The sequence below is a fragment of the Vidua chalybeata genome, chromosome 14 (genome assembly GCF_026979565.1).
Source record: "Vidua chalybeata isolate OUT-0048 chromosome 14, bVidCha1 merged haplotype, whole genome shotgun sequence".
NCBI lineage: Eukaryota > Metazoa > Chordata > Aves > Passeriformes > Viduidae > Vidua > Vidua chalybeata.
In genome coordinates, this window is record NC_071543.1 from 14,797,269 (window position 1) to 14,811,129 (window position 13,861).

At 48.0% G+C, this 13,861-nt stretch overlaps 1 protein-coding gene across 1 annotated transcript; it reads left to right on the top strand.

Moving 5' to 3' along the window:
- Positions 1-5,521: 5,521 nt before the first annotated feature.
- Positions 5,522-13,564, top strand: P2RY10 (P2Y receptor family member 10). Its single transcript, XM_053955544.1, has 2 exons — positions 5,522-5,550; positions 10,618-13,564. Exon 2 carries the CDS (start codon positions 10,620-10,622, stop codon positions 11,640-11,642), a length of 1,023 nt encoding a protein of 340 aa, XP_053811519.1. The 5' UTR covers positions 5,522-5,550; positions 10,618-10,619; the 3' UTR covers positions 11,643-13,564.
- The last annotated feature ends 297 nt before the right edge of the window (positions 13,565-13,861 follow it).

A 13,861-nucleotide genomic window follows, 5' to 3' on the forward strand; every position in this document is an offset into this window, starting at 1 on the left:
GATCTTTATAAGCCAAAAACCCCCAAGCAGATGGTGCTGATCGGATGTTTCTCAGGAAGAGCTAAAATCAAGCTGTTCCATCAGCATCTGCACACATCACTGCACCTCTGCTGTTGGGCAGGGAAATCAAACCAGCTCCCAGGACTTTGTCCTGCTTGTTTAGAATCCTGGGGAGCAGTGATAGAGCAAAACCATCTCGTGGCTTTTCATTATTCCAATCAGCCAGTGGAATCTGGGCTGTAGCTGTTGTGATTTGTACGTGCTGCCAGTGTTTCTAATCTTATTGAAATGATAAAATGTCTCATGAGGCTGTTTTCTCCCAGGAATCATTTTCCTTGGAGTCCCTCCCCAGCCAGGAGCACCCAGAGCAGACCTGAGACACAACTGCTGCTGCTGATTTCTTGCTGATTTCTTAGTTTCTTGATTTCTTAGTTGTTGATGGTGTAGAATTAATTTTTTTTCTCTGAACAGATTTACATCTTAGGCCCAGGCCTAAGCCTGTGTTTGTAACACACCCCACATGTGTCCTACATGGCACCTGACTGCTTCCAAATCCAGGTTGGACAGGGAATTGAGCATCCTAGTCTGTGTGGACACCTGGAAGGGGGGGTTGGAATTTGGAATGAGATGAGATTTAAAGTCTGCTCCAGCCCAAACAGTCCTGTGATTCCATGAAAAACCTGACAAGAATGAGTCCAGCCTGGCCTTGGACACCTCCAGGGATGGGGCAGCCACAGCTTCTCTGGGCACCCTGGGCCTTCCCACCCTCACAGGGAAGGATTTCCTCCCAATATCTCATCTAAAAGTCTCCTCATTTTTAAATGCAATCAAGTTCTCTCTTTGCTGGAGTCTTTGGTGCTGTTTCCAGACGAAGTGAAAGGGGAAGCAGAGCCTCATGAAGAAAATGTGATGAAGAACATGACTGGAGTTGATCATATTTGTTTGGAGGGGGTTTTCTGGTCTCGGGAATTCCCCATGGAGCTCATTGGGTTTGTCTTCCAGTTCTCATGAAAATTCTCACCCTTCTCTTTGCAGCCTTCATGGGGAGGCTGCACCAGTGTCACAGACAATGTCTGGGACGTTGGCTTTTGGATCATGGAATCCCAGGATAGTTTGGGATGTGTCCAAGCTCACACTGCAACTCTCAGACTTGTCCTGCCTCTAGTGAGGGGTGAGTCACCTGTGGGTGAGAGGTGACAGAGTTCCAGGAGATACTTCCAGGCTGAGTTGGTCCCCTGAGGCTGATGCTCCAACACTTTTGCTGGAAGCTCTAAATGAACAAATTACAACCTTTACACTTAGCTGGATCTCACCAGATTGTGCTGGTGATTCTCCCCCAGGAAAAGGAGAGCAATGGCTTTAGCACAAAGCTCCAGAAGGAACACAAACAATGCACTCAATTCCCTGTCCACGTAAGGAAAAGGAATTTCATGTGCCAGCTTGTGGCAGCTGCTCCAGGGGAACTCACCACTACAAAGACCCCCTTGGAAACAGAACTTTTGTAAAGAAATTAAACTGGGCAAAGAAATTAAAACCACCACAGGCAAAACTAAGAGGTCATTTTCCTCCCCAGGTCCCTCTCCCTCAAAATTTTCATTTATCCCCTCCAAAAAGGCTGCTGCAATCTGTCTGTCAAGAGATTCTGAGCTGCAAGGGATGGAGGAGAAGTTTTCAGCAAAGAGAACCAATGATTATTTTTAGCATCAGCTGCATGGAAAATACTTCTCAGAGGCTCTGGTTGGTTAGAGGGGAAGATACATTTTCTCCTTTTTAGTTTCTGTAAAAACACAGAATTTAGGAAGTAAATGACTCTGACAAAGAGCAATGGTTATGATGGGCAAATCCTTGCGGCCAGCGCTGGCAAACCCTGGATCTCCCACTGGAAAAGCTCCTCAGACTCTCCTCCAGCTCCAGGGATTCAAGCTGCTCTGAATAAAATCCAGGGCGAGCTTCCAAGGGTTTGGCCACCAGCATTCCAAGATCTCCTTTCTCTTTCTGCTGTCAGGGGGGAATATTTTTGTTCTTGTAGAAACCCTTGGTGTGTGTTTTCAGCTCGTTACTTATCCCCAGTTCCAAGCGCCCACGGGAGGGAATGGCTGTCGTGGGACACAGGGATGGGCTGGGACACAGCTACCAGGCAGCTCTGTTAGGAAAAGCTGCTGTTTTGAATTAAAAATCAATTTCTTTGCAAAAGAATCAGCCTCTCTTTTGGACAGGAGGAACGTGTGTGTGTGTACTGGGGGCAGAGGAAATCGTTAACGACGTGGTGCAATTGAAGCTCTGTAGCAGCAGAGAGAGGGGCACTAATGAGCAATGATATTTCAGTGGCCAGAAAATGTAGGTAATTAGAAGTTATTTCTCACAGAACACCCCGTTCTGACTTTTTCCATGTGCCTCCTGCTCCTTTTTGTTGCAAGAAAAAAAATTATTATCAGCTTGAGGCCCAAAACCAGAAATAAAAGGGAAGAATTTTAAAATGCTTGTCATTCTCTGTTCCTCTTTCTCTTATCTGATATATTACAGTAAACAACACCGTTATGTAATTTAACCTCCACATATACATTTCACTCTCCTTTAAATAATCCTTTAAACTCTCTGTAGGAAGAATCACTAAATCAGGATACAATTATTTATTTTCTCCTTGTGTCAGAGTACAACTATTGACCAAACTTAGATAAATTTCTTGGTGTGATCTTTTGTTGAATGTCTGCTTTTCCACACCCCAAAGGCTTGACTTGACAGCAAAAAGAAATTGACGTGAAATCTAAATCTTGATGGTTTTTATTGGCTGCTCCATCCAATATCATTATTATTTACTGGATACCCCATCCTTGGAAGTGTCCAAGGCCAGGTTGGACGGGGCTTGGAACAACCTGGGATAGTGGAAGGTGACCCTGCCTATAGAAGGGGGTGGAGCTGAATGGACTTTGAGGTCACCTCCCATCCAAATATCCTGGATTTATGTGATTTTAGAAAAAAATTTATAATTATGCATTATTATGAATATTGCTATATTAATAATACTATACAATGTACTATATTAATGTTTTCTACATACCAAATAATACATTTTCATAAATTACATACCTATCTCAATAACAGTTTAGAAATGCAGCTGCTTTTCCCCTGGTTCCCACTGAAGGGCTATAATTTGTTCTATGGGAGGGTTTTTTCCTTTTTTGATTTCTCCCCTTATAGATGTGGAAAACCTCTAAAAATCCAGCTACAGTTCTATGGACTAAACCACAAAGCAGCCACTTAATTTTGGATTTGGGGAAAAAACTTGGCAAGGAAACAGAAGCATGGAGAAGGCATGGAAACTTCTTTCTATTTGGGATCATTGCACATCAAACCCAACTCCTTAACAGCAAACAGGCAAAGCTGGAGCTAATTTTTTGGGTTAAAACCATGGGATTGCTCAATTATCTGTCACATGATGATGGCACCGAAGTCCAGGTGGCCTTGCAGGATCCAAACTCTCCTTTAATCCAGGTAATTATGGTAATGAATATTTCTTGGAAGCCATAACCAAGAGGAGGAAGAGCCTTTACGCTGCACAAGCTGAAGTTTTACCCTCAGAATGAGGGCAAAGAGCTCTGTAGGGAAATTCCATCGGACCCAGCATAACTGTCTGCAAAATCTCCAGGCAGTTCTGGTTTATCAGCAGAAAAAGCCATTTCCTGAGCCCTTGTCTGCAGGATAACTGATAAACCACCCCAGTAAACAGGGTTCAGATCCTCTGCAACTGTACTTATTTAAGGAAGAAGAAATTCAGCAGTATATTCTGCAGGTGCAATGAGTTGCGCTTTTAAGTTTCCTGCGTGGTTCTAAAATGCTCCTGTAACAACCTGCCCCAAGCCAGAGCAATTTATGGCCATGGGGAAAGGCAGGAACAGCAGCTGCATCTTTTCCCTCTCCTTTTTTCACAAGGATTGTGGCTTTCGCCCAGATCAGTCAAGCCTGTGCTAGATGGAGATTCATGCAGAGAAGAGCATCTGCAGAAGAGCTGATAATGAAGGTGGGCAGGCCCTGGCACAGGATGCCCAGAGAAGCTGTGGCTGCCCCTGGATCCCTGGAAGTGCCCAAGGCCAGGTTGGACAGGGCTTGGAGCACCCTGGGATGGTGGAAATTGTCCCTTGTCCATGGCAGGGGGTGGAACAAGATAAGCTTTAAATTCCTTTCCCTTCCAAACCATGCCACGATTCTGTGATTCTCTGAATGTTTGTTCCACAAACGCTGGTGGGGTCAGTCAGGGAAATGCTGTTCCCAAATTCTCAGCTTGCCAGGCTGCAGAGTGCGGTGATTTTATGTGAAAGCCGATTTTGTGATTGGATAAATTCCAACAAATATGTTTCCATTGCTGAGGAAAACAAAAAAAATCAGCTAAACAGGATGTGCTGATAAACACTGCAGCACCGGCCAAAACCTCACTATTGCTTTTCACAAGGTCCATATAAATAATTTTAAAATAAATACCTGGCAAGCTCCCAACTTCTACCAACCTCCTTTGACAAGTGATGGAAATGAGACTGTCTGGAAAGAACAGCACTGCACTTTAGGGGGTGCTCATGTGGAATTACCTGTATGAGCCATCAGTTTTGGGTTTCTGAGGTTTCTGAGCTGTCAGACGTCAACGCTTGCATTGTCCCCTTTGCAGCTAGGAGCTGCTGTGATGTTTGATTTCACACACTCAGACCACAGCAGAGCAGACAGAATTCAACTGGTGACAGCTGAGTGCTGAGAGGCAGATCCCAGAGAGGCAAAGCAGGGCAGATTCCTGGTGGCTTTCTGAAAATCCGAACAGTGAGATCCTCCAAGGGGGTAAAGCTGTAGCCTCAGCTGTGTATTCATCCCCTGGGATAAGGTGAGGCTGGATCTGTGCCCGTTCCTTGAAGCAACGTCAAAAGTGCCACCCTTGGCATGGAGATCCAGCGAGTGTAAACCGAGCTGGGGACTTATTTAGTTCAGGAGAAATGTCAGGCAAAGCTCACGCTGTGCTAAAAAAAGCCATTGGGAAGTCAGACCTCATCTGCAGGAGGATTGAGCTGGAGCAGAGCACCCATCAGGTCCTCAGCCCCAGGGGCAGGAGGGGACAGCAGGGCTGAGCTGCCAGGCAGGAGTGGGCAGAAAGCTCCGGAGCGTTTCCATGGTCTGCTCAGAGCTGTGCTTAGAGAGAAGGAAGAATTGGAGGGGAGGAAGAGTTGGAGAGGAGGAAGAGTTGGAGGGGAGGAAGGGGTGCTCTGCACCCAACTCCACTTGGAATCTTCCCAGTGGGTGCCCAGCCAGCCCAGCAGAGCCACAGGACAGAAAACACCTGGGACAAAGGCACGTAACCCCATTTTGGAGTCGTTGTGGGGACACCTGACCAGCACTGAGCTGGCAGGGCTGGGAGCAGGGCTGGAGCCACAGCCGAGCACCGGCAAAAGCAGCACCTTTTGTGGCACCTCATGATGTCACCCAGGTCCCCTCGCCCGTGTAAACAGTGGTGCAGGAGACATTCCACTTCCTCCTGAGCACTCGGCTGCGCTGAGCACGGCTCTGCCCGCCAAGGTAAGGCTGCTTTAAACCCTCTCCTTGGGATCTAGAGCTGCTCCCGTGCTGCTTCCTGCAGAAACGTCCCTCTCTTTCCTCGGGCTTTTCCTTAGGGGGTGGCTCTTGCCAGGAGTTTTGTGGCACTTGGAGCCCTGCAGCAGCAGCAGCAGCCGCTGCTCTCCTCGTGTGCCAATGCTCTGGGTGAACACATGGAGGAGTTCAAACAGCGGCTGCTGCGCCTGCAAAAACAAATGTCAGGCGTGGGCAATTAGCGGTGCTCCAGCTGTTCTGCAGTGTCGTTAATAGGGATAATTTCTGTCTCTTGCCTGGTTCCTCTGGGAATAGATTTTATTTTAAAGTCATACTTGACAGTAAGGGTAAAATGCAAAACTGTTTTTTCCAATGGGGATTTATGCTGCCATAAAATAAAATCCATGTGCTGCCCATCTTTGTGCCATCTGAGGCTCTGTGAGTGAGCAGCAACAGGAGGAAATTGATAATAGTGAGGGGACACAAGATGACAAAAATAGCGGGATTGCTTGGACTTGCATTTGCTAATGAGAAATCTGAGGTGGTTTTAATTCCTAATTCAGGCTGTAGTCACTGCTCTGGATTAAAACTTGACTTCATGGGCTGAAAGTTTTAAACTTAACTTCACAGGCTGAAAGTTTTAAACTTAACTTCACAGGCTGAAGGCTTTAAACTTGACTTCATGGTCTGCAGGCTTTCAGCTGTACTTTGTAAAAGGTGCTTTTCTGCTGGCTTTGCTTTCACTTGCACCAGCAGCTCAGCTCTGCTGGGAGCCCAGCAAACAGCCCGTGGGATGGTCACAGACAGGATTTAGAGTGGGTGGCCCCTGAATCCAAGATTTCTGCACATGGATCAAGAGGGAATCTCAGAGAAGGTGAGTCAGGAAGTCGGGATCTGCAGGAGGGGATTCCCCAGCAGGCTGGAGCAGGCAGGAGCTGTGCAGGGACAGTGAGGTTCTTTTCAAGGGCATATTTTTGGTGTCAAGTAAAAGTGCAGGGACTTTGGCCCCAGTGCTGGCATCATCAGCTGTGGGAATTCCATCCATGAGGGAAGTGCATCCGTGGGACAGCCCTTGCCCAGCCTGGAGCCAGAGCCCCAAGGGAGCTGTTGCTGTCTCTGCTGGAGCTGCAGGAAGGAGTTCCACCAGTGCTGCAAAACGAAAATACAGCAGGCAGCCCAGACCTGCTCTTTGTTCTGTGAAAGAGAACCAAAAAAAGCACCTTTAACTGTAAAATGTTCCACTCCGAGCACAGAGGTTTCACTCCAGTGTCATGGCTGTGCACTGAGGGCAGAGCATGGAGATGTTTGTGCCCCAGTCAAATCAATTAACCTGGCTCTGATGGGCACCTCAGACAGATCCAGGGCTCTGGAATGACATCCCTGAGCTTCTCAGCCTATCCAGATGAACATCTTTTGCCTAGGAATGCTATGCTTAGTTTCCAGTAATAACATGCTCTCTTCTTATATCCTTATTGCATCAGCATCAGGGATGCAGAATCTCACAAAAATATAAAAAATAGTGGTTGGATCTCAGTGTGTTTATTTGACACTTTTTTTTTTTTTTTAATTCATATTCTGAAAGCAATGTTGCAATGGGAGCCACATCTCTGCAAGATGTAAATGAGCACTGATGAAACCTACTGGAGATTTCAATTTTCTGCAGCCCCTGCTGCATACCCACCATTCAGTGAAGGACTTTGGAGATGTAATTTTAGGACCCTCAGTGGTATCTCAAGCATCTGCTTTTGTGCACAAGTGGGAAGAGAAGGGGTTGGTGTGGGATTAAGCCTCAGTCTGAGCCAAAGTGAGAGGAAAGGCAGAAATGCAGTAATTTTGTCGTGCACTGTGTGTCTGGGTGCATTTTGATTAAAAAGAAGGTTTAATCTTGTTATGTTATTAGGGTTTCGTAATGAAATTCTTAATCCTCAGAAAGGCTCTGCTGATGAGCCAGCAGACACCACCCTGTGCATATTAATTGTGGTAATGTATTAATTGTGTGCACTGCCAGCCAGGACACCCTGCTCAGACCCTGAGCTCCCTGAGGCAGAAAGGGATTTTCTGACTTCCACCTCCTCTGAATTAGATCTCCTGGGATGGTGGGGCTGGGACATCACCTGCAGAATGGGTTTTATAAACTCCTGGCTCCAAGGTTCACCACAGCTCAATGATCTCCACCAAAGTGCAGCTTTTCAGGATTCTTCTACCTGTAAATTGAATCATAGAATCATTTAGGCTGGAAAAGACCTTTAAAGATCATCAGAAAAAATACCAGCAACCAGGCCCACTCCTGGGAACAATTTTTTTTTCCCTAATATCAGTTATTCAGCAACACTGGATATTTTCAGTTTGGGATCCTCCTAAACGATGGCAAGGTGGACTCATGAGAGCTCCCACTGCTGCCACTCAGACAACACTTGGGGGTGAGAAAAACAGCTTAGAGAGAGCCAAGGAATGGAATTTGGATGAACTCTGACACCTTGTGGACAATTAGCAGATGAAGGTGATGGTTGAGGGGGAAGCTCTCCATGCTCTGGGCTCCCCCAAGGCCTGGGGCAGGGTTTGTCCCACCAGGAAGCCAAGCTGAGCTCTGGGATGGAGTGTGTGCCCTCAGCATCACCCTCGTGTTCCAGGGACACATGCTGGACACAGCAGTTTGCCCTAAAACCCCTGGTCAGAGCCCAGTTTGAGTCAGCAGACCTTCACCCCATCACCCCAACTGTGCTTGTGTCACATGAGACCTAAGTCACAGAATCACAGAATATTCTGGGTTGGAAGGGACTAAACAAGGCCTTGCTGTATTTAAGGACCTGGACAAGCAAATTGGCTGCTGTAACTCATGGCACTGAAGAACACTGGCCAGCATTTAATTAGATAATTAATTATAAAAGTGTCTTTAAAATATAACATTTTGCAGTTGTACCTAATCCTGTGTGGTTTTAATGGTCACCCACCAGCTGTGTCTGGAGGAGCAGCAGGCCAGACCTTCCAACTTTGATATCCAAGGAAAACCAGGCACGTGAGGACTTGGAAAAGGGTTTCTTGGCAAAGGGAGAGGTGACCTGAAGGGACAGAAGGTGCAGTGGGTGTGCTTTTACCAGAGACAAGGCCATGGCCAGCTGGACAACAGCTAGAAAGGGATGAAACCTCCCGAGCAGCAGAAATTCACAGCTCTCCCAGGAATTGGGATGTAACCCACATCCCCCACTCTGAGGGGAGGAACAGCCCCGTGCTCAGCTCCAGTCCCTGTTCTCTCCCTGTCCTGACAACTCCCAGATGGAGAGCAGGAGGCCTCCATTGCTGCTTCTCAGGGGAGATAAATCCGTGAGGCAGATGAATCTTCCTTGTGCGTTTCTGTCACACTTCGAGCCTCTTCCCTCCTCATGGGCCTGCAGGAGCAAGGCTGTGGTGTGCTGCGATGGGAACACGGAGCAGAGCATCCTGTCCCACAGCTGTGTGTGGGGAGGGGGATTGGGAAGGAGCTGGAGGGACAAAAGCAGCTCTGAGGGCCTGGGATCCATCATCTTGGTGAAGGAAGGGCACGAGGCAGAGAGCTTCCCAAAGGCAGCGCTTCCCTGATGCTCGGAGCAGCTGGAGCTGCTGCAGGAGATAAACACACAGACCTTGCTTTTTGAAGGCTGTGGGAACGTGAGAGAGAGGCTGAGAAAGAAAAGCAAGAATCTCTTCGGGGTTACAAGGCCCTGCACACTGGCCGTGTCCCATGTGGGACCTTGCCATGTCTGGGCATTTTGAGGGCTGAATCCCAACCCTTCCATGGCAGCCTGGGCAGAGTCTGGATGAGCTGTCAAATGGAAGCACCACAATGGTTAAGAGGCTGAAAATCCAGCAATTTGTGCTCTGTGTCACTGAGAGCTCTAAACTCAACCCTTTTGGTAACACGAAGGAAAAAGCTTCAGCAACAGAGTAGGAGTTACTAATTTCTACCTACAGAGACAGTTTTTCCAGCAAATGCCCGTTGCAGGAAATGAGTCAGAGGAGTGAATCAGTGTCTGCAGTGCCACATGAAGGTGATTTTCAGCTTTAACTGTTATATTCAACATGTGAGGGAATCACTGTGATGAGAATTATAACCCTGTGAGGAAACCCCCAATAAACCCCAACTCCTGCCTGTGTTGCCTTGCTAAGGATGAGTGACCAAACTTACTGGTCCCAGTTACAAAAGCTGGCAAAAGTGACCCAACAGTTCAACATGTGGCATTTTGCTGATGGCTGAGAGGCAGAAATTGGCAGCACCTAAAAAGTAAAATTATCTGACGGAAAATAGAGTCAGACTGAGGCTGCCATGGTGATGAGAAATAGAAGTTGGTGGCGTGACCAGGCCTCTGTGTGTTCCGTCAGCTTAAATACATTTACAGAGCATTTCAGGAGCACTGGCTGTGTTCACAACAGTCACATTTTCCAAGTCTACTCCCTGCTACCCTTTTGCGTGGTCTGTGCCCGTAATGCCAGACAAGGAGGGTCCATGAGGTCCTCTGAGGGGCTCGGAGGCCTGTCCCCCGCATAATGCCCAACACAGCCCAACATATCCCTGGAAGTGCTCAAGGCCAGGTTGGACGGGGCTTGGAGCAGCCTGGGGTAGTGGAAGGTGTCCCTGCCCATGGCAGGGGGTGGCACTGGATGGGCTTTAAGGTCCTTTTAAACCAAATCATTCCATGATTCAGTGCTTGGCACCCACACTCTAAGTGCAGGGCCATGACCATGATGGAGGCTGGGATATACCACTTTCATCCATGTATTCCTGCCTTGCTCCCAGAGACCAAACCACAGGAGACCTTGAGGACGGGCAGCTTCTCCTGCTGCCCCGTGATCAGTGTGGCACAGCTTCACTTGTGCTCCTGGGACTGACACACCAGGAATGGTCTCCCACACCTGAGAGAAGAGTGGGATCTCTGACAGGTCAGCTCTGAACATGATTCCAGGATGTTTCATGCAGACAACATTCCCAAACCTCTGCTTTGTGCTGAACAGCCAAATGGGAAATGCAGATGTGAGCTCTTGCTGAGCCTTTGCCTTCACATCCCATTTTTGTCTCCACAGGAATGACCCACCCGCCCTACACCACCACAGCCTCTTCCAGCAACCCAGTCATGACCCAGAGCAACCAGAGCTGCTCCCGTCAGGACATCACCTTCAAGAGCAGCCTCTACGCCACCACCTACACCCTCATCTTCATCCCGGGGCTCCTGGCCAACAGCGCTGCCCTGTGGGTCCTGTGCCGGTTCCTCAGCAGGAAGAGCAAAGCCGTCATCTTCATGATCAACCTGGCCGTGGCCGACCTGGCCCACGTCCTCTCACTGCCCCTGCGCATCTACTACTACATCAGCCACACCTGGCCCTTCGGGGATGTCCTGTGCTTGCTCTGCTTCTACCTGAAGTACCTCAACATGTACGCCAGCATCTGCTTCCTCACCTGCATCAGCATCCAGCGCTACTTCTTCCTGTACCACCCCTTCCAAGCCAAGGGCTGGAAGCGCCGCTACGACGTGGCCATCAGCGCCCTGGTCTGGCTCGTCGTGGGGGCCCTCTGCGTGCCCTTCCCCATCATGAGGAGCCACGGGCTGGGTGCCAACACCACCAGCTGCTTTGCCGACCTGCAGGTGAAGCCGATCGACAGCAAGGTGGGCACGGTGCTGATGACCGGCACCGCCGAGCTCCTGGGCTTCGTGGGCCCGCTCGTCATCATCTTATTCTGCACGTGGAAAACAAGAGACTCCATCCGGGGCTTCCATATCCCAGAGGAAAACAGCGGGGAGAGGAGGAAGGCCCTCAGGATGGTTTCCATGTGTGCCATTGTGTTCTGTGTGTGTTTTGCTCCCTACCACATCAACTTCTTCTTCTACATGTTGGTGAAGGAGAATGTCATCACTGACTGCTTGCTGAGCACCATCACACTCTACACCCAGCCCTTCTGCCTGAGCCTCGCCAGCTTCGACTGCTGCTTGGATCCCATCATCTATTTCTTCATGACCTCCGAGTTCCAGGAGCAGATTTCCAGGCACAGCAGCATGGCCATCCAGAGCCGGCTCATGAGCAAAGAGAGCGCCTCGTCGATGAAGGAATGACAAGAAAGCCACTTGGAAGAAACTAAGGCATTTCATGTGAAATCTGAGACTGGTCTGGGATACTCCATTACCAACTCCGTTGTGGAAGATCCTGCAGGTTTGTCCAAGGGAGTTTTGTGGCAGTGGAATTTTTTTCAGTATGTAGAAGATAAAACCTTGTCTAAGACTGGTGTGTTGGAATCTGGTGAGTGGCCCGATTGATGTGACTGTCCCCCTCCCTGTGCCATCCCCACCTGACCTCACTCGACTAGAAAATACACAGGAGGGAGTAAAAAAACTTTTAGTGGGAAATGGTGGAAAAGTCCCAAGCTTTTCTTCTATTTTCCCAGTTGCAGGCTCTATGATCAAGCCAGAGACAATCCCACATTCATACACTGACATCTGCTAAAGGATCTTCTCAGGGAAAACCACACAAGGACCTAAAACTGGCCAGTAGCAACCAAAGGACATTGTGGTTTGTGCAGTGGGGGCTGTGGACAGGTGAAGGTGTGCAGGTGGTTTCCATGTGCTCCTGGGTTTGGTGCATCCCACTGGTCACCAGTGACCTCTGCTCCCCCTTTCCGCACTCACCCTCCTGCTCTGCTCCTCCTTTCCCTCCTCACCCACCTCTGTTTGCTCCCTAATTGCTGACACATCCCAGAACTTGCACCTGCCGCTGGTGCAAGACCCTCTGCAAGACAAATTCTCCTCAAACATCCTGAGAGTGGCACCTTCCCTTGCTCCAGGTGACTTTCTTCCCCTCCAAGCTGGCAAGGTGGACATGGGCAGGTGGCTTTTGCCTTTGGACCCCTTGGGGCAGGACCATGGTGGTCCTGGGGTCAGTGCAGGTGGGTTTGATGGTGCTGGTGGTACCACTCAGGTTCTCACTCCCTTCTGTGTGTGGTCCAGAGGTACCTGAGATGAATCTGCCCCGAAAAAGCTCAGCTCAACCTGTTCAGTTGATGCATCTTTTAAAAAAGAGAGGAGTCCTTGCCAAGGTGATTTCACTGATAGACTGGAAATTAAGTTCTAAACTATTGTGATTTTTTTTTTTCCACCAGGTCCTGTCATGATCCTAATGTTTACATTTTTAGGTAGCTATGCAAAGCAGCGACAAGGAAGGATTAATTTACCCCTTATTTTTAATTAGTTACAGCTCTTCAGCCAAGTCCACCCACTCTGTAACTTAAAGGATATTTCATGACACCTGGGGATGGATTTGGCTGAACAGTCACCAGTTTATTGCCTTTGGAAATCAGTATATTTTCAAAAGAATGTGAACAATTTGTACGGTCTTGCAACAGTTGCTACAAAACCAGAAGAAATACCAGAAACACTTGCTATGCGTATTTTAATCCCAACCACTCAATTCCACTGAATTACAATGTAACTCAGCCAAATGTTTCCTTATATTGTGTTTTCCCACTTCTCTGTTTTACAAAAAAAAAAAAAAAAAAAAAAGGAAAAGTCAAGAATCAGGGTTTAAACAACCATTTCCCTCTAAAAGGCAACAACACTGATTAAACACAATAAGCTGTCATAGTTCTCCTCCTAGGTGTGAGAAGATGATTTTGGGCTGAGTAGGATGCACTGGGGTCGATGGAAATGTTCTCTCTGATGTCACTGACACAAGAAATGTTTACACACTGCAAGGAGTCCCCTTCCAAAGGGGTGGATGCTCACGGGCAGAGCTGACCTCACACAATTCAATTGCTGTCAGCTCAGCAGTCTCTCATAAGCTACACTCTGCATAAAGCTGTCAGAGAAGGAGAGTTCAATTTCAGTGCTTGTTTTGAGGGTTTTTATAGACCGTGCTCAGCCTCCACGTGACTGGGAGCTGTTTCCTGTCCCTTCACTTTCGCACCCTTCTCCCTTGATCAGCTTGTGAAAACAAGCTGAGGGCACTTACGGGAACTCTGTAGCTCCTTCTGTGGGCTTTACTTCCCAAGAACTGATGCTAAAAAAAAAGAAAAAAAAAATAAAGGTTGTTTTGCAAACATCAGTTGAGTTTTGTAGTTATCACTGGTACCTGGGAAACTCTGTGGGATCATCTCCTCCTGGGATCAGGGTTCAAGCAAAGGAGAACAACTTTCATTATTCTTAAACAGATTTGTTGCTTGTTTTCACTCTGGATAGTGGTTATTTATTTAATTTTTGAATCTACCACACTTCTATTAGATTTAGAAGTATTTTGAGGATGGGAAGGTGCCCTAGGTAGTGGGAGATGGACAAGGCATGGG

Excerpts from the sequence above, each read along its gene's own strand:
- P2RY10 (XM_053955544.1), top strand. The coding sequence starts at position 10,620 with ATGACCCACCCGCCCTACACCACCACAGCCTCTTCCAGCAACCCAGTC.